General features: G+C 52.1%; 1 protein-coding gene across 12 annotated transcripts in view; it reads right to left on the bottom strand.

The window, feature by feature from the left end:
* Window positions 1-22616, bottom strand: part of TCF3 (transcription factor 3) — a 68970-nt gene that overhangs the window by 44553 nt on the left and 1801 nt on the right. For 11 of the 12 annotated variants that reach the window (XR_004550403.1, XR_004550402.1, XM_034070965.1 and 8 more), the window contains exons 2-3: window positions 22146-22247; window positions 12642-12714 (exon numbers count right to left, since the gene is read on the bottom strand). Coding sequence is in view for 10 of the 12 variants with exons in the window: in XM_034070965.1 (XP_033926856.1) it covers window positions 12642-12714; window positions 22146-22220 (148 nt within the window). In the remaining 2 variants the exon portion in view is untranslated. Of the gene's footprint in view, window positions 1-8329; window positions 8387-12641; window positions 12715-22145; window positions 22248-22616 lie in introns of those variants that run through there. The other variant, XM_034070971.1, reaches the window with a different exon arrangement.

Genomic DNA, 22616 nt, shown 5'->3' on the forward strand with positions numbered 1-22616 from the left:
CTTCTAAAATACAAAGCAAGCTGGGGAAGAAGCGCTGTTCTCTATTCCTGAGCTGACCCAGAAGGGCTGGATGAGGTAGTGTGCTGCAGGAGATGCCCATATCCTGCTGGCAGAGGTCCTAAGCTGCAGTAATTTCACAGTGGGGAATGTTAAGCTGCAGCTCCCCATATCTTTCTTTTCCATGCGTCTTAACTGAAAGGAACCTGAGGCGCAGCAGGAAGGGGGAATTCAGTGGCATCCAGGGTTGGCTTCTCCCACCACTCCAGGGAAATGCTGTGCTGAGCTGGATGCTCTGGGAATCATCCCAGCAAGTTATTCAGGAGATCATTGCCTGTAAATCCAGCCAGGGAAAACTGAAACAACTGAGTCTGGGATGGGAAGGAGCCAGCTCAAGGGTGCCCTACCTAGGAGAAGAGAAACACCATGGGAACAGGAATGAGCAGCAGTGTGTCAGGCTAGCAGGTGGCACAAGCATCCTTTGGGATGCACGCGCTCCTGTGCAACCTGAAACTGCTCCACTTGGGCTGTAAAGTCTTTGGAACCAGCTCTTAACAAGAACTGTGTTAAGAGCCTGGCCCAAAGGATCTTCACTTTGGACTGCAACAAGCTGTGAGCTTATGGCTCTGGACATCAGCTCTCCGAGATGCCTCAATTCTTAGGTCCTTCTCGGAGCATCACCTCTTCCCCAAGCCAGCATCTCATCCAACACTTCCCTGGTTTCTGACCCACACCTACTGCTCTGCACCCCAAGAAACCTATAACAGCAAAGCCGGCTATGAAGAGTGTGTCAAAACCCCATAGGATGGAATTCAGGACTCCCTTCCCACTCTGAGCTGCTCACATCCGAGTGGCATTTCCAGCACGGCAGAGCTCCATCTGGATCCATTTCACGCTTCCCAAGCAGGAAGCAACCAGGTGAGGATGAGCAGGGGATGTGCAAGCACCTCAGCTGGAAACAGCAGCTTAAAAATAAACAAGCCTGAAGTTTTGAGTTCTGAGCTAACAGAAACTGAGAGGACTTCTGCAGGATCTCTGCTGACCACAAGGCAGCAAAGCCTCCTTCCTCTTCAGCTGTTTCAGCCCCTGGCTTGGTTGTGCAGGCTGTGGCTGCAGCCAGTCCAACCTCAGAGCCTGCTCATTACATCACAGCCGAGAAGCAGCTGATGAAGGAAATGCAACTGGGGATGGGCAGCAGCAAGGCTGCACCTCAGAGCATCCCACATCTCACTTGGCCAGGAGGAGAATTCAGTCAAATCAAACCCAAAGTCTTGGGTCTCCATTTCAAACTAGAAGATCCAAAGCGGACCTGGGCTTTTTGGGCAAGAAGAAGCTGCTGTGTGTTGCTCCCGAAGGATGCTCAACCTGCTGGTCCTTCCCAAAGGTTCACACCATCTGAGATCACCCAATCACCCACACTTCCCTCCATTGACTACCCACTGATGTCCAAGGAAGGACGTAACTAAAACAGATGACCCCTAAGTCTTGCAATACCCACTGCCAGCATGGAAATGGTTTTCACCCCATGCAGCCTGGGGTTAGGTGAGGCCTTTGCACCGCTCCAATTCACACCTTCAGTGGGCAGCAACAAAAAGGCTGAAGCTTTAAAAGGTGCCATCCTGTGCTGGTGGCCTTGAGCAGACCAACCCCTGCAGCATGCATAGCACAACGTACCTGCAAGCGCACAGGCACTCACCCTCCTCTTAACAGCACTGCTGGAGCCTCCTGCCTCCATCCTCAGCACCACCAAGGCAAGATGCAGGCCCAGGAAGAGCCATTTGTGTCATTCAAAGCCCTTGGCTTTTCCTGGGAGAGCTTCCAGAGTTAAAGCAACACCGGTAGTGGGCTTGTCAGCAGCACAAATGCACAATCAAGAGGGGAAGATGTGGGGGGAAAGCATCCAACTGGTGAATATAATACTTGGAAGGAAAAGCAGATTTAAAAAAAAAACAACAAAAAACAAAAAACGAGGGGGTGGTAAAAAAAACCCTCAGGAAGTCATCCAGTCATTCCTGCTCTGTGCTGAAACAATAGGCTCGGGATGCTGGCGAAGTTATAAATAATCCTGCTGGCTACACAACACAAATACAAGACAGGAGCAGGGTAACCATCGGCTTGATGGAAAGTGACTCACTACCTTTGTGCAGCATACCCAAAGAAGGGCAAAGGCTGTGGAGGGCTGGGGCTCCCCCAGCTCAAAGCTCCATCCTGGACAGGGAGAAGCAGCTAGGTGCTTTGGGAAGCCAGACCTGAGACACAAGCACCCTGGGCTGGGCTTTCGCTGTGTCCAAAGCAACAGGACACTGGGGCAGCGACAGCAAGGAAGCACTCAAACTGGGGGAAAATAATGGGAAGCCACTAACTCCACAATGACATCCTTCTGTTTGAAAAGGAAGTTGCCATGGCAAGGTGATCTGGCTGAGCTGTTTTCCAGCTCAGAAACCTCAGAGCCAGCACAAAAGCCAACGCATCTCGAGATGCTGCTGAAACTGCCCCAGTGAAGGTCTCTGCCCCAAATGCAGCACTGGGACACAGACACAGGCACTATGGGCTGGCAGCTCTCCTGGAGGAGGGAAGATCCATCTTTCTGGGTACCCAAGACAACCTCATGGATGCTCTGGGGGAGTGGCTGAGCACAGCACAAGGGTGAAAGGCAGTGGGGTCTGCATACACGGCTACAGCAGCAAAATGCCCTCATGTCAAGAGTAACTGAGAAAGGGAAAGATCTTCCCAACTGGAGAACTGGATGATTTGGAAGTGACATAAATTCTCCTTTTTTTTTGTATATCTATACCAAAAAAGGAGCTTCCTGACTTGTTATTCCATTACCGAGGTCTGGAAATGTAATCACATCAGTTCAGCCGCATGAACACAACCCAAAACCCCACCAAAAACTGGCTTCACCATTGAACTGATCCTCAAGGAGCCAAGAGAAAGGAGAACAAAAGTGAGAAACCGGCAGCAAGCAGCTCCCCCTGCGAGCACCGTGGCTGGCACCCAGGCAAGCACAGAACCCCAGTCAACCAGATGGGGAAAGAACCTGAAGCTCATCAAATCCAACCATTGCCAGCACTGCCAAGGCCACCACTAACCCCTGGCACTGAGGGCCTTGTCTGCAGTGTGTGAACGCTTGCAGGGATGGTGACTCCTCCCCAAGACAGATCCACAGTGAAATCATCTGGGGATGAAAGACTTTTAAGAGGGTTTTTTGCCATGTAGGTGAGGTAAAAGGTCCCCAAGAACCGTGTGAGCACACCCAGTGTAATGCTGAGCTTGTCACAGAGCTGAACTCACACCTCAGACAAGGAGAACAACCCAACCTCTAACCAAGTGGCCAAGTCCAGCAGCGATGCTGGGGTGCGCAGCCATGGACCCAGCCACTGTAAGGCTCCTCCAGCAGCCCAAGCAGCAGCAAGAGGGCTCAGCTCCTGTTCCACAGCCCCCAGGGAACTGCTTCCCCCCTGCACTGCCCCAGAGAGAGCAAGGATGTCCCCATTGGGGAAGGGGCTTGGAGCTGCCACCACTGCAACAAACTACATGCAAAAAGCCAAAAAGCTTCAGCCTGTGGCATGCCAGGAGACGAGCGGATCCCCATGGGCACAAACCCCACTCTGACGGGCTGGAGAACCAGGGAATCATGGAATGGTTCAGGTTGGAAGGGACCTTAAAGCTCATCCAGTTCCAACCCCTGCCATGGGCAGGGACCCCTTCCACTGGAGCAGCTGCTCCAAGCCCCTGTGTCCAACCTGGCCTTAAACTGCCAGGGATGGGGCAGGGATGAAGCGAATAACCCTGAGCACACTCCTGTCATGAAGGTGATTCAGAGCCTGCACGGCTGGGCTGTTCACTTGCCTTTTGCTTGTCCATACCAAGAAGTCTTCTTTAGGTCAATAAAGGCCATCACAAGGACAGAGCACCCAGAAGCACAGGGAGGTTTGGCAGCAGATTCATCTCCTTGGCCATGAACTGCCATTGAAAACATGTTGCTTAAGAGCAAATCTAATCCCCCTCCCTTGGGGGAACTTCAGAAGATGCAGGAATGACCACCCAGACAGCCAAGTTCACTTAAGGCTTTAGAGGAAAGGCACGAACAGTTTGAAACCACGGCCCAAGGAATAAAGGAACCTTGCTTTAAAATGTTCTTTAAAACAGAAAAAGAGACACACACACATCCCCCCCGACCCAAAACCCCAACCATATGTGACAGGGAGGCACATCCACCTTCTCACAGCCTCTGATGCCATTCATCATTTGGATAAAATCCAGTTTCGCATTGAAATTCAGCTGGACTTTCAAATGCAAATCAGAGAAGAGCAACATATGGTAGAGGTTAGGACGTATTTCTCCTAATTAAATGGCACACTGCTGTTTTGTATAACAATGTTAACAGGGCATTAAGGAGCCTTTGGAAGAGAGACCACCTCACTTTAATAAAAACCCCAGGAAGCAGAAGGGGCCCAGGGGCTCTCTGCTTGCCAACCAGCGGTCACACACTCCCCATCACAAGGACAACTTTTGTCACTGTCACGATCATGTCCCCCCCACTTGTGCAGGATAAGGCAGAAGGGTGAGAGAGGCAACCCCAGTGTCCTCCAAGTCTCATCCTACAGCAGTTTGGCTGATTCTTCTTCCAGGTTAAGGCCACGATGGGTTGTCCCCTGGGTGACACCATGCCTGTGAGCACAGAGCACTGACACAGAGATGGAGGCAGGGCTTTTGGAGGGGGAAAAGCTCACAGATTCCATGTCCCCAAAGGTGAACAAGGGGCAAAAGATGCTTCAAGACTCTTTGAAAAGGAGAGAAATTGCTCTTGAGTGATGGCCAGCGAGCTCCAGGCAGCCACCACTGCTGCCCACTGGCTCCACAGAGATACAAGGGCTACCACTAAAGGAGAACCCTGAGCTCGCTGGCAGTCCCCAGCACCCTGCAGCCAGGACACAGGGAGCCTCTCTGCTCTCCTGGAAGGTTCTTCCCTCTGCCCCACTTGGTGGGACAAAAAGCCATAGTGGACTAAAAGCTTACTCCAGTAAGCCACATGCATCCTGGAAGCTGCTCTTCCTCCCTCTGCTCTGAAATGAAACCAATGTGTTTCTTTGGAGTCCCTGTCTAAGCATGAAGACTGCCCAGCTAGAAAAAGCTTATGCCATATTAACTTCACCTCCCTCCAGCTCCTGATGCAATCTCCACTTAAATATAAGAGGAAAACATTGCCTTAGGTCACTCTGGAGGTGGGGATGTGCTGCTCAGGGTTAGTAGGCAGATGGACTAGATTGTTGGATTGTTCTCCCTCCTGGCTTTGAAGCTGGGCTACCTGGAGACTTACCTGGAAATTCCAGGATAAAGAGGGCAGAACTCTTGCACTGCCTCTTTCCCTCCGTTAGGGGGGAAGCAAGGCGTTGTGAAGACATTACCCTCCAAGCCATGCATCAGGGCAGCAAGAAGAGCATCAAAAGAGCTGCCACAGAAGTTCTCCAAAGCTGAATTCAGAGGGCATCCCAAAAGCGGAATTCAGGCCATCAGCCTGGCCTTGAACACCTCCAGCTGTGGATGCTCCATCCCTGGCAGTGCTCAAGGCCAGGTTGGACACAGGGGCTTGGAGCAGCTGCTCCAGTGGAAGGGGTCCCTGCCCGTGGCAGGGGTTGGAGCTGGAGGAGCTTTAAGATCCCTTCCAAGCCAACCCAAGCTGGGATTCTATGAATTATTAATCGGGAATAACTCCCCTGGGGAGCACATCCCCCTGAAGCAGCTCAGTGAGTGCTGTGACTGTGCCAGATGCACGCACTGCAGTGCTACAGGAACTCCATGCCCAGCTTGCCTCAGGTGATCTCCTATCCTCAGCACTCGCTGTGCTCTCAGTCCCCTGTACAATTACGCATGCAGCACCACAAGATATTTCACACTGTATTTCATGCCTCATTTGGCAACAAAATTAATTAAACTTTAAGTCAACGCTGAAGGAGTGAGGTATCTTTCTTCTCTCCATGGCATAGATAACTCAATTTGGATAAGCTAATGTGTTAATCAAGGCTTGCAAAGTCTTTGGGAACCCATGGGCAGAAGGGCCTCCTGAGCGTGCAGCAAGACTCAGCACCGGGTGTTCTCTGCTCAGAGGGGCAGCAGGGACACAGGCATCAACTGAGTGATGTCAGGCTGTCTGCAACAGGCGTGAAGATCTTCCCCTGCCATTTGTTCCCCCATGGTTGCTATTTCCTGCTGACCCATGCTCCCTGCCCCCAGCTTTCATCCCCTCCAAGCTTGTTCTGTGTGCTGGTTAACGGGAGCCACCCCACGGGAAAAGCAGGGAGAAGAAAGGAGACAGGAAGGAGAACAGGAGCTTCCCGAAGGCAAAGCCAACAGCAAAGCAGAAAGCTGTTAAACGCACCTGACAAGCACAGGAGATGAACTGCACTGAAAGTCCTCCAGGCTCTGCTACTGGCCGGAGGTGCAGCACCCTGGGTGTTCCCCTGCCATACCCTCAGCAGCATCCTCCTACATCCCAGGAGTGGGATCTGCCAGCAGCAGGAATGGGAACACCGCAGAGAGCAGCGGAGGGTTGTAAGGATCTGTCACTGTCCAGGCTAAGATGACCTCCCAGCTTTGCCAGATCGACCTGCCCATGGCAAGGTTTATAATCTGTTTATTATCTTATTTATTTTTCATAAAATCCTATCACAGAATCCCAGCCTGGTTTGGGTTGAAGGGACCTTAAAGCTCCTCCAGCTCCAACCCCTGCCACGGGCAGGGACCCCTTCCACTGGAGCAGCTGCTCCAAGCCCCTGTGTCCAACCTGGCCTTGAGCACTGCCAGGGATGGGGCAGCCACAGCTTCTCTGGGCACCCTGTGCCAGCGCCTCAGCACCCTCACAGGGAACAGCTTCTGCCTCAGAGCTCAGCTCAGTCTCCCCTCTCTTGGGCAGGTTCAAGCCATTCCCCTTGGCCTGTCCCTACATCCCTTGTCCCAAGCCCCTCTCCAGGTTTCCTGCAGACCCTTCAGGCACTGGAGCTGCTCTCAGGTGTCCCCTTCAGGAGCCTTCTCTTGTCCAGGCTGCCCCAGCCCAGCTCTCTCAGCTTGGCTCCAGAGCAGAGCTGCTCCAGCCCTCGCAGCATTTTCCTTTGTTAATGGCTCAAAAGTAGTATTTGCAAGAACCAGTCATGCCAATAGGCAGGCAAGGAAATTTTCCTGCTTTGACTTTTGTATTGTGGTGGCTTTGTGTTTAGTGACAGCTTTGCAAGGCTGCTGCATGGGCACGTTCACAACCGCAACATAAACAAGCAGCCTCAAGTACGTTCTTTAATGGGAAGTGCCAGTTTTAAATATAAAGTTGCATATTGTGCACCTCATGTCTGCCTTTCATCATCTATCAAAATAGCAAAGCCCATCGCTCCCACTTCAGCACAAACAGAACATGTGGGAAAACTTGAGGCAGTTTAGTAGGAAAACGTGATACATCCTTACTAAGAAAAGCTCCTGCTTTCCTCACTATGGGAAACAGTTGCAAATGAGTTTCTGCAGCCTGGAACTCAACTGCTGACAGCAGGGCAACAGAAAAGCTGCCCTTAGCTCCTCACAACTCCCTCACCTCCCTGGGTTCACTGCAAACCACCCAGCCTATGTCCACCCAGCACCCCCAGACCCTCCCCTCCTCACCCAACACAGCCTTGCGTGCACACACCAAAGAATTCAAGCTTCAAACAGCTCACCAGAGCCGAAATTAAAGAGACAACCTCATCTTCCAGAGAATTTATTACTTTCAGTGCTGTTGCCACAGGTATCCAAGTCTGAACATTGTTTAAAGCAGGCTTTCAAAGGGAACACGGACTCACCTACCTCCAGGGAGAATGCATTTACTTTGTTCAGTACGCTGTAACTTAAAATCTGTTACATGCACCAGCTTGTAACTCTTTGAAAACCTCCCCAGCTTCAAGTGCATGTTATGAACTTCCCCCGATCAAAGCCATTCCCTCGACAATGAGCCTCATCTCACCATCCTGATCTCACCATCCTCAGCTCGCCATCCTCACCAGCACAAAAGCACCCAGCAAATTTCAGAGGTAGAAATCCCAGCATAGACCAAAAGGGGACTCCCCCTTCCAAAGCCACCAAGATCCTGAACAAGGGAACTCCCTTCAGCACAAAGCAAGGAGGAAAAGACATTTAATGGTGAATTCACTTGCTCAAAAGGGAAGGAAAATTGCTGCATGCAGAATCATCTGTCAGCAGGAGTCTGCCCAGGCTCCTGTTCCAACAGGACACAAACCTGGCCCCGTGCACTGTTTCCAGCAGGAAGGGGAGACAGTCCCACGCTCCATGCTAACCACGGATGATACCTTACCTTGCACAACCATCTGCCTCAGCTTTATTTCCCTGCTCCGCAGAGTCCCAGCTCATTCACTGCAACAAAGGCAGAGCTGGAACGCACGGACTGTGCTGAAAACTCCACAGCCGCAAGGCGACAGCCCCATGCCCCAGCCCGGGCTGGGAAGAGACAATGAAAACTTGTTTGCCTCCTGCCACTCCTCCTGTCTTAATGTCAATTAAAAATGGCTATTTCCATGCGAAATTCAGCACAAGTGGTTTCGTGCTCCAGGCACTGTTTAATGAAGTGTGCTGGGAGGGAGCTCGGCTCTATCACTTTAGTCATTTATGACTAACTATGACATGGAAGGGGGGGATGAAGGACATGGCTTTCAATGTTGTGCTACTGCAAATCATAAACAAACAGTGTGGGGAGGGATGATGAAACCCTTGCCTTCCAGGAGCAGGACAATAGGCACACACTGAGTGTCCCAGCTCACATAAACCACACAGCTCAGGCTGGAGAACACAAGTTGCAGCTCAAAGCCCCAGAAGAGCAACTTCCCTGTGGTGACCTATATGTGCTATAAATGCCGCAGACACGGTCGGCATGACGTCAGCTCCATCCCAGTGGCAATTGTTTGGGCTGCTCCTTGCCAAGAAAGAGCAGAGCGGAGGTGCTGAATTGTCCATGTGGCGGGGAAGCTGAACCAGTTCCTCCCCGGTGCATTTAAGGACAAAAGTGAGGGAAACAGTGGCAGAGCTTAAAATAAAAGCAGGAGACAAAGAGGAAAGCAAAGGGACCTCAAAGCTGGAGGGCATGCTTGAACACTCTGAGTTTTCCTGGCCTGGGAGAGAGAAATGGCCTCCCCTTTGCAAAGAGACCACCTGCACGAGGCACCAGGAGCTTGGCCAGGGCAATCTACTGTGGCCTTTCAATACCTTAAGGGAGCATTGAGGTCCTTTCTAGCCCAAACCAGGCTAGGATGCTGTGAATTATTAAGCGGGATCTGAAGATGAGTTTACTTCGGGGCAATTTTATCCCTGTCATTTTCTAGCAGCACTGCTTCAAATGACTTTGCTCCCTTCTTTGCCAGATGAACTTTGGAAGCAAGAACTTCATCACAGCAAGTGAGGCATTTTGGCCAGAGTCACCAGCCACTGTCTTGTCCCTTTTCCTCTCCTGGGGAGGAAACAGCCTCAAGTTAAGAGCTCCTCCAAAAGGGAAAACAAAGCTTCATACTGCACCAGGATTGCCCCATGGAGGAGAGAGGTGAAAAGTGAGAAGCCAGAAATCCATGTGTCCAAGGGTGGATAAAAGCAAGAAACATCAGTTTTCCTGGCACATCAGTTCATTACCTTGTAGTCACTACAATAACCCCCCATTAATGAGATACTGGCACTGTGGTACACACCACCAAGCCAAGACTTAGGGAAACCAGCGCCAACTTCTCCTTTCTGGAGAGCAGCAGAGGGGAAATGCTGTGCCATCCTTTATCAGTGGTACAGGATCCAAACAAACAGGAGTGTTTGACGAACATGGGACACATTAAAGATGAAGCCTAGGCATTCCCAACAAGGCAGGAAGATTTAGGGAGCTAATCTCCAGGTCCAGGTTACAGCATGGCTGCAAGGCGCTTCGCCTGCCTCAGCAAGTCCAGATCCCCAAATGGAAGGACCATCTGCTCTTCATTGTCTGACCACATCAGGGTTGGTGACAATTTGACTTCAAATCAAATTCTGAGGCGGATGGCTGGCTCTGCTGCTGGGGATGGGTTCATATCTGATTGTACCTTGCTGTCCATTAGTGACTTTAGATAAATCAGCATCAACAAACTATGAAAACAACCATTTGCCACTATCTAGGATGGGGTTTAGGCACCTTGGATCCTCCCCACAGACACATGTTGTTACCATCCTATTGCAGTGATTCATCCCACCCAAAAAAAACAATTGTCAAACATTCAGGACCAGAGAGAAGTCACAAAGCCAACACACAAATGAAACATGCCCCCTCCTCTCCAAAGTGCAGGCCAAGGATGACTGCCCAAGGGGTAACTTCACTGCTGGAGCAAAAGGCTTAGACTCATAGAATCCCAGCCTGGTTTGGGTTGGAAGGGACCTTGAAGCTCATCCAGTTCCTTGCCATGGGCAGGGACCCCTTCCACTGGAGCAGCTGCTCCAGGCCCCTGTGTCCAACCTGGCCTTGAGCACTGCCAGGGATGGGGCAGCCACAGCTTCTCTGGGCACCCTGTGCCAGCGCCTCAGCACCCTCCCAGGGAACAGCTTCTGCCTGAGAGCAGCAGGTTAAAGCCATTCCCCTTGTCCTAACCATCTCTAACCCAGGATGCTCACGGCAGGACGAAAGAGCCGCCGCAGAGCCCTGAGACTGGGACAGCAGTGATTGTGCAACTGCCTTCAGAGCAGTTGTATAATATCAGTCCTCTCTTTATGAACTGCTCACAGCCAGACTCAGAAAGCAGCAGCCCAGAGGAAGGGTGGTGTCAACATCACCTTTCACTCACCCGAGAGAAAAAAAGGGAGGGGGGAGGGATGGAGAATAAAAGATTTTGTGTCATTTTGGCTGCTGCACAGCCAGCGGAGGGAGGTCTGGTCCCTGTGCTGCCTGCACCAGAGCCCTGCGCTCAGCCTCTCCTCACTGGCCAGCACTAGAAACCCAACAGCCAAGCCAGCCCCCAAGCAGGAAATGAATTAATGCAAGCTGCTCCATGCCTGTTCTCTCCCTAGCATGCAGAATGTATTTTGTGGATTATTTTAACAGCAGAAGTCACACACAGAAACACTGAAGAGATCAGCTTCCATCTGGGGTAACCCAAGAGTTTTCTGCCCTTGAATTTCCCCCAGCACCCACTCAACAGCTTCCCTCCATATAAAAATGTTTGCTCGAAACCATCTTGACACGCAGCTGAATAGTGTAGTCTGAAAGCATCAGATTTCCCTGGCCAAAACCAGGCAGAAGCAGGGCAGGGCAGAGAAGTCTCCTCCTATCCAGCTTCTGCAGGTTCCCCTGAGAGCTGCCCAAAGCGTCCTGTGCCACCAAAGCTGCTATCCAGAAATCCCATCCAGGATCCCAGGATGCCTCCTGCTCTGAGGGCATGGTCATTCCACATGGCCAGGAGTTACCCTGGACAGTTTATGTCAGCCCAGGGTAGGGAAGGTCATGTTTTAACCATCCATAAAGCATCAGCATGTTTCAGCAAGAAGGGCAAATTACCTGAACTTCCTGTGTGCCAGGGACCGCAGTGAGCCCTGCACAGAGCAGCTTACTGGGCAGCAAAAGCCTGGCAGGGCACAGCACCATCCTGCCATTCCCCAGCTGAGGAATTCTCTGCTTCAGCCTCAAATTAACCAGTGCCACCTCTCCCCATCAGACATGTAAAGCCATGGGCCCCTTCAGAGAATCTCCTATCGCGGCAGCACCACCAGCCCACTCCTCCCTGCTCCCAAAGTCCTTTGGTGTTTGCACCCCTGGTCCCTCCTCAGCATCCACATCTACTGGAAGGTGCTCCTGCCTCTGGCAGGGGTTGGAACTGGATGAGCTTTAAGGTCCCCCCCAACCCAGTCTGTGATTCTGTGATCCTGGCTGGCAGAGATGGGGCCACTCAGCACTTCTGGGAGCAGGGTGAGCTGCCGGCTTTAGGGGCACTGTGGCAGGGCATGATAGGTGAGGCTCTGCTGAAGAGCACCCCAAAACCACAGTCGGGTTCAGCTTGGAGGCTGCTGAAACAGCTCCAGCCACCCCTGCTGCCTGCCCCCCAAGGACAGCCATGCTGGCTGGAGGCATCTGGCCAGGAACACTTTGCAAAGGTCCCTTTGGGAATGGCAAGATCCCACCCAACAGCAGGAAGCTAGAGGCACCTGGCCAGGCCTCTGCAAAGGTCTCTTTGGGAACACTGAGATCCCACCCAACAACAGGGAGCTGCTGTTGGGGTTGAATGGAGCAGACATCCAAACTGCATCAGTTTCCTTTTGGGCAGCTGAGCCACGGGAATTAGCAGCTACCAACACATCTTCAGTGATGAACAGCAAAACTCTGGGAGTCCACCTGCAGACACAAGTTCCATCTAAGCAACTTCAGAGACCAGCACGGACTGCCTGCTCCCAGGTTGCTGCAACACAACAACCTTCAACCCAGGTACTGATTTCTGGAGACAGATCAGCAAGAACAGCTTTGCCTACCCGCAGACACGTGGAGTAACAAGGAAATCACACCAGAAAAATACATAACCCAGAACTACAGACACCCCTCCTTTGGGGTCCCTGGAAGCAACTCATTTATTGCAAGAAACATTATGGTGTTAAGTAAAAAACAATTCAGATGACAGTACCTGATCCTCCAAACTGAGTGCTTGCTAGGGTCGTGGGTCTGTTTTTTCCATTAGCCACTGGCAGAGGAAACATCTAGAAAAACAAGAAGATGAGAGAGAAAGGAAAAGAGACTTCAGCATGTTAGGTTTACTGTGCTGCTGCAAAGGGGGTCAGACTGGGTAGGTGGAGGGGAGGAAAGGGGGGAGAGAAGCGTTTTATCAATGCAAAACACTTTCCTTGTGTCCCTGCTACATAGATCAGCTGCAGGAGGACAAGAGAGCAGCACAGCTGTGCACTAACATACACACACATTCCTACGTGCATGAACTCATGTGTACACAGTGTGTCTGGTTCCTTAGGTGCAACCAAAAACCGTCCAAGAAGCAGCATGGCTGCGTTCAAAACCAAGTTTCATCCCTAACTCATTCCCCATGATCCACATTCTAAGGTGTCCATGGGGCCATGGAGAAAGGGTGATTCCATTCACAAAAAGATAGCAGGACATGACAGCATCCCCCTGAGACCAGAACACCCAGCAAAGCTTGTTCTAACCTTGAACACCCCAGCACCCTCAGTGGTCCAAGTCTCACCCTGTGTCTCCTGTGTTCCCTGGGCCCATCACTAGCAGTGTGACCAGGGAGGACCTGGGTTGTTTGGGGGATCTGGCTGGTACAGGCAGAGGTGACTAAGACACAGCAGCGATGCTCAAACTTGGTGCAGGAAGCCTCACACCAGCTCCAGAGGGAATCATAGAATCCCAGCCTGGTTTCTGTTGGAAGGGACCTTAAAGCTCCTCCAGCTCCAACCCCTGCCACGGGCAGGGACCCCTTCCACTGGAGCAGCTGCTCCAAGCCCCTGTGTCCAACCTGGCCTTGAGCACTGCCAGGGATGGGGCAGCCACAGCTTCTCTGAGCACCCTGTGCCAGTGCCTCAGCACCCTCACAGGGAACAGCTTCTGCCTCAGAGCTCAGCTCAGTCTCCCCTCTCTTGGGCAGGTTCAAGCCATTCCCCTTGTCCTGTCCCTACATCCCTTGTCCCAAGCCCCTCTCCAGGTTTCCTGCAGCCCCTTTAGGCACTGGAGCTGCTCTCAGGTCTCCCCTTCAGGAGCCTTCTCTTGTCCAGGCTGCCCCAGCCCAGCTCTCTCAGCCTGGCTCCAGAGCAGAGCTGCTCCAGCCCTCGCAGCAGCTCCATGGCCTCCTCTGGCCTCGCTCCAGCAGCTCCAGGTCCCTCTTGTGCTGCTGCCCCAGAGCTGGATCAGGACTGCAGGGGGTGCAGCCCCCCCAGACCAAAGCAGAGGGGGAGAATCCCCTCCCTCCACCTGCTGCTCAGGCTCTGGGGGTGCAGCCCAGCAGAAAGAGCCCCCCCAGCCTCACAAAGCAGTTCCCACCCCTGGTGCTCTGGGGGCTCCAGCAGAGCCATGACCCAACACAGCCCTGGGGTCTAGTGGGAGAAGCTGCACCAAGGGCAAATCTATTTAACTCACAAAGACCAGGGTATTTTACGGTATTGGTCACTGCAGTGACTTGCTTGCTCTACTGCTGCAGCTTCAGTATCACAACGGATCTCCTCCTGCCAGGGAGCTTCCTCCAAAATACCTGTATAAATATTTGTCATCTATGTTGGGAGGCTTCAGAAGCTGTTATTTAAAAATTTATATGCACCTGCACGCTGCAGAAAACTCATTCTTCTCCACACAAATGGAGCTCCAGCCAATAAAACAACTGGTGGGAAAACGCTTAGGGAATTAACATTTTAATATCCTTTTACTACCCAAGATACTTTCACCACCAAAGCATTTGAATTTTTATTATTTTTAGCTTTGCAATTTCTGAGCTACTCAAAAGTTTAATGCTTTGAAGATTACACAATGTCATGGCACAAGAGCCTACAGAAAGGCAGCGTTTCATGCCCTGACATAGCTGATGTCTGGCTGCGGTCAGAAACATTCCTCTGTGCGAAACAGTCTGCCCAGCTTTGTTTTCACAAATGCTGAGGAGGGAAAAGAAAAAGCAGCCCAAAAAACAACAGTGAAATGTGGCAGGGATGCAAAGAGAGCAGTTAAGGAACCGAGGGCCATTCAAAGCCAAGAGCACAGATTTGGGATCGCACACATTAGAGATAGATGGGTATTTAAACAAGGTGTGAACAGTGTTGAAGTAGCAGCCTCTGCAAACAACCAAGCCCCAGCCTGCAGACACCAGCCCTCCTGCAGCTCCATAACCCACCTTTCCCTGCACCCTCCTACACGCAGCCTTGCATCAGAGCCTCTGAACATGCACCATGGGGAGGGTCCTGCTGCACCCCTAGGAGGCTGCTGCCCACCCGGGGTGGGCTCCAGAGGCACTTGGGATGGGTGAGCAGCCACACCATCAAATACATCGTGTTTCCTCAGGAAACCGGGCCAGAAAACAAAACCAAAGCATGGCAGCACCAAAGACTCGCAGGCTGCTTCCTTCTGCAAGGCCGCAGGTTTGTCCTGGCCTCCCTTCCCCATTCCCTGCCCTTGCAAGACAAGTTGCTTTTTGCAAACAGATACAAAATGACTAAAAATGGCTGTCCCAGGGCTGAGCCCACCCAGCTGGTGCACACTCCCTGCTCCTGAGGTAGGGAAGAGGAGTAAGGGAAAACGTTGTGAGCTATGAGGGTGGTGAGATGGTGGCACAGGATGCCCAGAGACCTTAGAGCAGCTCCCAGTGCCAAACGGACCAACAAGAAACCTGGAGAGGGGCTTGGGACAAGGGCCTGTAGGGACAGGCCAAGGGGAATGGCTTGAACCTGCCCAAGAGAGGGGAGACTGAGCTGAGCTCTGAGGCAGAAGCTGTTCCCTGGGAGGGTGCTGAGGTGCTGGCACAGGGTGCCCAGAGAAGCTGTGGCTGCCCCATCCCTGGCAGTGCTCAAGGCCAGGTTGGACACAGGGGCTTGGAGCAGCTGCTCCAGTGGAAGGGGTCCCTGCCCTGGCAGGGGTTGGAGCTGGAGGAGCTTTAAGGTCCCTCTCAACCCAAACTAGACTGGGATCCAATTAAGTGGTTAGAAACCCCCTTCCCCAACAGCAAGAGGCATTTCTGCACAAGCAAGCAGGGAAAGAATGAGATGCATGAACATAATGGTACCAAGCAGCAAAAATCAACGATGACAACAACAACAACAACAACAAAAAGGCAAAAGAAAAGCACTGCTGCCTCTTTTTCAGAGCATTTCTGTCAAATGCTCTCTGATGCTAAAAAAAAACCCAAGGTTTGAGCAGCAAACACGAGTGGAGCAAATGAACAACCTTGTTCCATTGTGCAGTGAGTGCTTCCTACTTCTGCAAAAGAGGTGGTGGGTTGTGTGTCCCCCCCCCGGCCTTGGGCAATCCCCAGCACACCCCCACACTGGGGATGCTGCTGGGGTTCCCTCCCCACCTCTGCCTGCTCAAAGGCAGGTTTCGAGACTGATGCAACCCCTTCCTGCTCTCCCTCCCTCGGGACTGTGGAGGCACAGACCCCTTCCCACACCAAGGCAAGTGGGGATGCTAAAGCAGGGGGATGTGGGCGAGGGGGAGCCCCGGGGTTCCCCCTCCATACACACATCACTCGCCAGCTCCGGGTAGTGTTTTGGTGCTGCCAGGCTGTTTTTCCAGTGTGGCGTGGGTGAAGCCGTCAGGGTGTGCTGCCTTCAGGAGCCCCACACCAGTCATACACGGAGCTCCTGCACTCACAGGCAAAGTTCACCCACCCACTGCAAATTTCCTTTCTGCTTTTAAGTGCTGCTTTGAAAATAAACGTGGGGAGGGGGAGGGAGGGGAGGAACTGGAGCTGGCACAGAGGGACCCAGGCATTGAGGAGGGACCCGGGCATAAGCATCTGAAGAGCTGTAATTGGGTCATTACTTGGCCTTTGTTGAATTTGAATAATGGAGATTTAAAGGGTTATGTAAAATCGCCCATCTTAAGTTGATGTATTTGGTTTCTCAAGTCCCATCTCCAGCCTCCCTGACAGCTGCCAACTTCTGCAGACCCTTGTAGCTCAGTTTCCACTCTTCCCAGAAGAATTTCTTCTCCCTCCATTTACCCCAGGTTAAGAGATGCAAATCCAGTGCATAGGAAGATCCAACCGTCCACCACTGGAGAGGTTACAGCTGAGAGACCCCACACTTCCAACAGGAAGCTCATAAGGAAGAAAGGGAATTTGCCAGACACAAGTAACAATATCAAGAAGCATCTCTTGCTTACTGTGCAGCTCTACCAGTGCCTCAGTGCTTTCAAATGTGAAAACAGCTCTTTCACTTTGCCCACTCTTCCACCTCATGACCTCCAACCTGGACCAGCCTCAGGCCTCAACTCAAAACCTGAAATCCATTTTACAGCATGGAAAGTATCCAGCTTTTCATATGGGGGGAGGAGGGAATGTGACTCAATAAACACTGCCAACAGCCTACTTCATACGTGTTCATTTAACATGGACCTTCTTGCCTACAGCCCCAAACATCCACTGCGAGGTCAAACTTCACAACTGCCTCACACTAAACAGAAGTGAGTTCTATCGTGGGGCACAGCTTCAGCATTCTCCAGCACATCAGAAGCAGCAGCGGTGCAGGCAGAAGGAGCTTGCTGAAGCCCTGCTTGCCAGTAACAGCTTGGCTTTCACCCCCAGTTCACTGGTTGGAGCCACGGAGGCTGGCACTCAATGAGAGCAGTCGCTTGCAGAGACATCAGACAGGCAGGTCCTGTGTGACTGCTCAAGCCCCTGCCCAGCCTGCAACAACTCGTCGAGCTAGGAACCCACCCTGACAACCAGCATCCCCACAGCATATGGTTAATACTCTGCTAATAATCATGGCTGTTAACAGCATTTCACTTCTGCCAGAGACCCAGGCTGGCACGCAGCCGCCTGCCTCTATGGAGCTTGGCAGGCATGCTCTGCGGCATGGACAGGACCCCAGCCCTGCCTGTGTGCCTCCTGGCTGCTCCATCCTGGCTCTCCCCATGGCATGGAGTGCCCCTGCCCTACAAACACACCAGCCCAGCTGGGATACCTGCCTGCACCTTCCCCCAGCACACCAATGCTGGCAGCATGGAAAAGCCAAGATGAGGCACAGGCTAACCATAGCGAGTTGTAAGAGTCACAGTCTGGTTTGGGTTGGAAGTGACCTTAAAACTAATCCAGCTCCAACCCCTGCCATGGGCAGGGACACCTTCCACTGGAGCAGCTGCTCCAAGCCCCTGTGTCCAACCTGGCCTTGAGCACTGCCAGGGATGGGGCAGCCACAGCTTCTCTGGGCACCCTGTGCCAGCGCCTCAGCACCCTCACAGGGAACAGCTTCTGCCTTAGAGCTCAGCTCAGTCTCCCCTCAGGCAGGTTCAAGCCATTCCCCTTGGCCTGTCCCTACAGGCCCTTGTCTCAAGCCCCTCTCCAGGTTTCCTGCAGCCCCTTTAGGCACTGGAGCTGCTCTCAGGTCTCCCCTTCAGGAGCCTTCTCTTGTCCAGGCTGCCCCAGCCCAGCTCTCTCAGCCTGGCTCCAGAGCAGAGCTGCTCCAGCCCTCACAGCATCTCCACTGCCTCCTCTGGACTCTCTTCAGTAGCTCCATGTCCCTCTTGTGCTGTTGCCCCAGAGCTGGATGCATGACTGCAGTACCATACTGGTACAGCTGACCACAGCATGAGTCCTCACAGCCAAGCACAGCTCTAGCCACACGCAGCCTGTGCCCGTCAGGCTGAGCTGCAAAGCCTGGCAACCACAGGGCGAAGAGTAACACACCAAAACCCAAGCCTAATGAACAGGTTAAGCTGGCAACCCGAATCTACAGGCAGGATGCTTTCTCGAAAGCTCTCCTCCAGATTTGCAAGCCCGTCCTGGACTACTGCCAGGAGGCAGTGGTGAAAGAAAGCTTATAAATTACCTGTACTTTGGGGCAATTATAAAGGGCAATTTGTTCTGAGGTAGACACAAGCACGCTGCTGTGCACACCCCAAAGCAGCCATTAGACTGCAGAGCTGGGTGGTTGCCTCTGGCTCACTTAGGTGCACCTTACAGATTCCTTTGATTTTCACTCTTAGTTCAAAATTACATTAAGCACAAAGCTTTGGGCAAGCATTTTGCAGATCAATAACTACCCCAGGTGTTTACTTCTTACAGAAGGCACGAGTCTTTCTTTTTCAGGACTGCAAGGCCCAATTTATAGCATCTCACACAACCCTGCCATTTACTGACCCTGTAAACTCCCACCACACTCTGCTATCCCATTAGGGCCAGACCTTAAAATTCACCCAGTGCACAGCAAAGCCTAGCACAGAACTGGACCTCAGGTTACTGGGGTTGAACACACTTTCCCTAGAAGAATTTAAAATACTGATCTGAAGCAAATGCTTCCACCTGCTGCAAATCTCTGTCTAGCCTTCGCTCCCATCTCCTCTCCTGGAGAGGATTAATAAATGGATGTTCCACTCCTGCTTATTCACTGAATCACAGTTTGGTTTGGGTTAGAAGGGACCTTAAAGCTCATCCAGTTCCAATCCCCTGCCATGGGCAGGGACACCTTCCACTGGAACACATTGCTCCAACCTGGTCCAACCTGGCTATTCTAATACCAAACTCTGTTTTTTTGGGTTTTGTTTTTTAAACCTGGCTATTCAAACCTATCCTATTCAAATAAGAATATAAATATACTTGAATGAGCAAGCTTTGTGGTCAAAAAGCCAAGAGGGAGAGCAACCCATAGCATAGCCTCTTTGACAGCCTCTCGCAGAGCACAGCGAGCTTGTGATGCCAGGCTGAAGACCATCTAGCTAGGAAGCTTTCTGCTTCAGCTACTCATCCTTCAGGAGAAATGTTAATATTCCCTTTATGCAAACTCAGGAGAAGGGTGTGCAGAGATGAGGGTTTGTGAAACAGATCTGGCTCAAATCCAGACTGCGTTGGAGCCCATTGGCCAACGTATTCTGGAGGGAATGGCTTCGAATCATTTGCTGGCAAATGACATTTGCAGGCCATGATCCTGCGAGCAGCTGCCCCCAGTGCTGCTGCTGAACGCACCAACAGATACGGACACAGAGCAGGCTCTGGTCATTGCCAGGGTTACACCAGTGTGACAGCACTGGACTTGAACCCAAATTCAACCCACTTGGTGTAGATTCATCTCCAAGAACAAAAACATTCGTGTACAAAGAGAGCAGGTCAGGAGCCCTCCAGGGAACACAGCTCTGAGCATGCAAATGAGGATGGTTTGTTCAATTTGAAAAGCAGGTCTTGGGTTTTTTAAGCTCTAAACACTGAGTGGGATTTGATTTCTTTCTAAGGGGGGAAGAAAAAGCGAAGTAGGAGCCATTACAGCCCTGGCCAGAGAGCAGCTGATGGGTTACTAAACCAAAGTGCAGTTCAAAACCTGCTGCTCTTGGGTGCAGGAGATGGAAAGCTCCAGCACTTCTCCAAAGCCCCAGGACCTCTGAGATGAGAGAAGGACAAATAACCACAAACACTGCTCCATGGTGAGCACTGAACAGATTCCTGTCTTTAAACACATGTGGGCATTGCAGTTCCCCTACCAACTATAAAATGTACTCATGTGAAAATACATCACTGGTCATTTAACAGAACCAGCCCCCCAACAGGAGCATGAACCGGGGAGAATGGGGCCTCTCCTCCTGCAGGAGAATTGTTCTTTGGGGAATGAGACCCCCGTACCCAGAACAGAGTCCTGAGAGGACAAATACAAGCCCCAGCTGTATAAAAGTGTTTATTTCCCATTGCTAATCCTGAGTGCACAGGTGTGGCACTCGGCACAGGAATAGGAGGTATCAGGACAGCAGCTGCCCCTCATTCTGACTCCACTTTCTGAACCTTTAGCCTCTTCTCCAAGGAACAAAAAAATCACCCCAGCAGGGCCATCATCTGGGTGAGCCGGAACAGCCCCGTGTCACAGAGGTACCACTCAAGGTTACTGCTAGAAACCCAGATTGCTTTGGGTTAGGAAGGGACCTTAAAGCTCCTCCAGCTCCAATCCCTGCCACTGGCAGGGACCCCTTCCACTGGAGCAGCTGCTCCAAGCCCCTGTGTCCAACCTGGCCTTGAGCACTGCCAGGGATGGGGCAGCCACAGCTTCTCTGGGCACCCTGTGCCAGCGCCTCAGCACCCTCACAGCAAACACCTTCTGCCTAAGAGCTCAGCTCAGGCTCCCCTCTCTTGGGCAGGTTCAAGCCATTTCCCTTGGCCTGTCCCTACATCCCTTGTCCCAAGCCCCTCTCCAGGTTTCCTGCAGCCCCTTTAGGCACTGGAGCTGCTCTCAGGTCTCCCCTTCAGGAGCCTTCTCTTGTCCAGGCTGCCCCAGCCCAGCTCTCTCAGCCTGGCTCCAGAGCAGAGCTGCTCCAGCCCTCACACCATCTCCATGGCCTCCTCTGGACTCGCTCCAACAGCTCCATGTCCCTCTTGTGCTGTTGCCCCACAACTGGAGGCAGTACCGCGGGGGGGGGGGGGGCTAACCAGAGTGCAGCAGAGGGGGTGAATCCCCTCCCTTGCCCTGCTGCTCACGCTCTGCGGATGCAGCCCAGCACACAGTTGGCTTTTTGGACTGCAAGCTCTTTGTGGAGCTGTTTTTCCTATCTTAGCAGCACATCTGCTTATCTAAAAAGCAAGACACACGCTCCAAGTGCCATGAGGGTGCAGCACAGGGCAGAGGAATCCAACAGAAAGTTCATTTCCTTTGAACACAAGCTCTCCCCTTCACAAGTCACCTGCCAACAACAGCCAGCACCGGTGCAGCAAGTGCTGAGCGTACATGGAGTGGCACATAGCCAGTCCTGGACGGCAGCACAGACGGATGTGCTGGGGACTAACCCTCACTCTGCCACAACTAGAAGGGACTTCTCCCTCCGAGCTGCTCTTCCTGCTGGGGGAAGCCTTAGGTCCCCTGCCATTGAAAATAAACAGCTCCTAAATGCAACTAAAGGTTTCCAGGATAGAGAAGAGCAGAGTGTGGGGAACACAAGTGTTCAACTCCTGCAAAAATAATGTGCTGGAGAGCTTGGACACGTTTCAAACTGTGACAAAATAACCTGTGGGAGCAAATGTTTAATACTGGGGAGAGGAAAACTAGCTTGATTAATCAGCTACTGGAGTTGCATCTTTGCAGGGCTTCAGAAAGAGTCAGCCAGCCCATTCTGCAGTGAGCATTTAAACAGAGAACACACAACTCCCTTGTATTTCTCCAGACTTTCCCATCCAAATAAAAAAAAACCCAAACCCCAAAATGATCCAAAACAACAAAAAAAAACCCAACAAACCCCAACCCACCTCTGTGCTCCCTGCAAGGAAACAATCCATGTTCGAGGGGAAGGGATGGGGAGGGGGGGAGAGAAGAGGGGCAGAGGCTTTGCCTTAACTTGAAAATAAACAAGTTGCAGCACATGTGCACGCACACAAACACCGCACATCTGAAACCCATCATGTCCAATTTACAGGCTCACATTTCCTCCCTTCTGCAGCTCCAAAACACTCCACACCCGCAAACCCCGGGGCCTTTCCAGCCGCCCCCCCCCGCCCCTCCTCACTCACCATACTGAAGTCCAGCAGGTCACTGAGCTCTTTGTCTGTCCCAACTGCAGCCATTCTCTGCTGCTGCTGATTCATACTCCCACAGACTCAACAGTGGCAGTCCTAGAGCAAGCGAGGGGGAGGGGAAGGAGAGATTTTAATGACTACAGCAAACTACCCACCCCATTGATGAATATTTTAAAAGGACGGAGCAGGAAAGAAAGGGGCGAGCAAAGAAAACCCCTTTGCGCGGCTGCAGCAGCCAGCCGGAGCCCTCGCACAGCACCCAGAGGCACGAACAAGCGCTCCATTGAGCAGACACACACTTGTATGTTAGTTTTTTTGCTGCCAATTCCATTAGTTCGGGGCCAATTCTGTTCCTGGCGTGTGGCGAATGAAGGGGGGGGGGGGAATAAGGAGGAGAGAGGGAGAGTCAAGTCATTTATCAAAAGGTTCAGGCAAGTTATCACTCAGGGGCTTGTCTGGCTCGGC

The sequence above is a fragment of the Melopsittacus undulatus genome, chromosome 19 (genome assembly GCF_012275295.1).
Source record: "Melopsittacus undulatus isolate bMelUnd1 chromosome 19, bMelUnd1.mat.Z, whole genome shotgun sequence".
Lineage (NCBI taxonomy): Eukaryota > Metazoa > Chordata > Aves > Psittaciformes > Psittaculidae > Melopsittacus > Melopsittacus undulatus.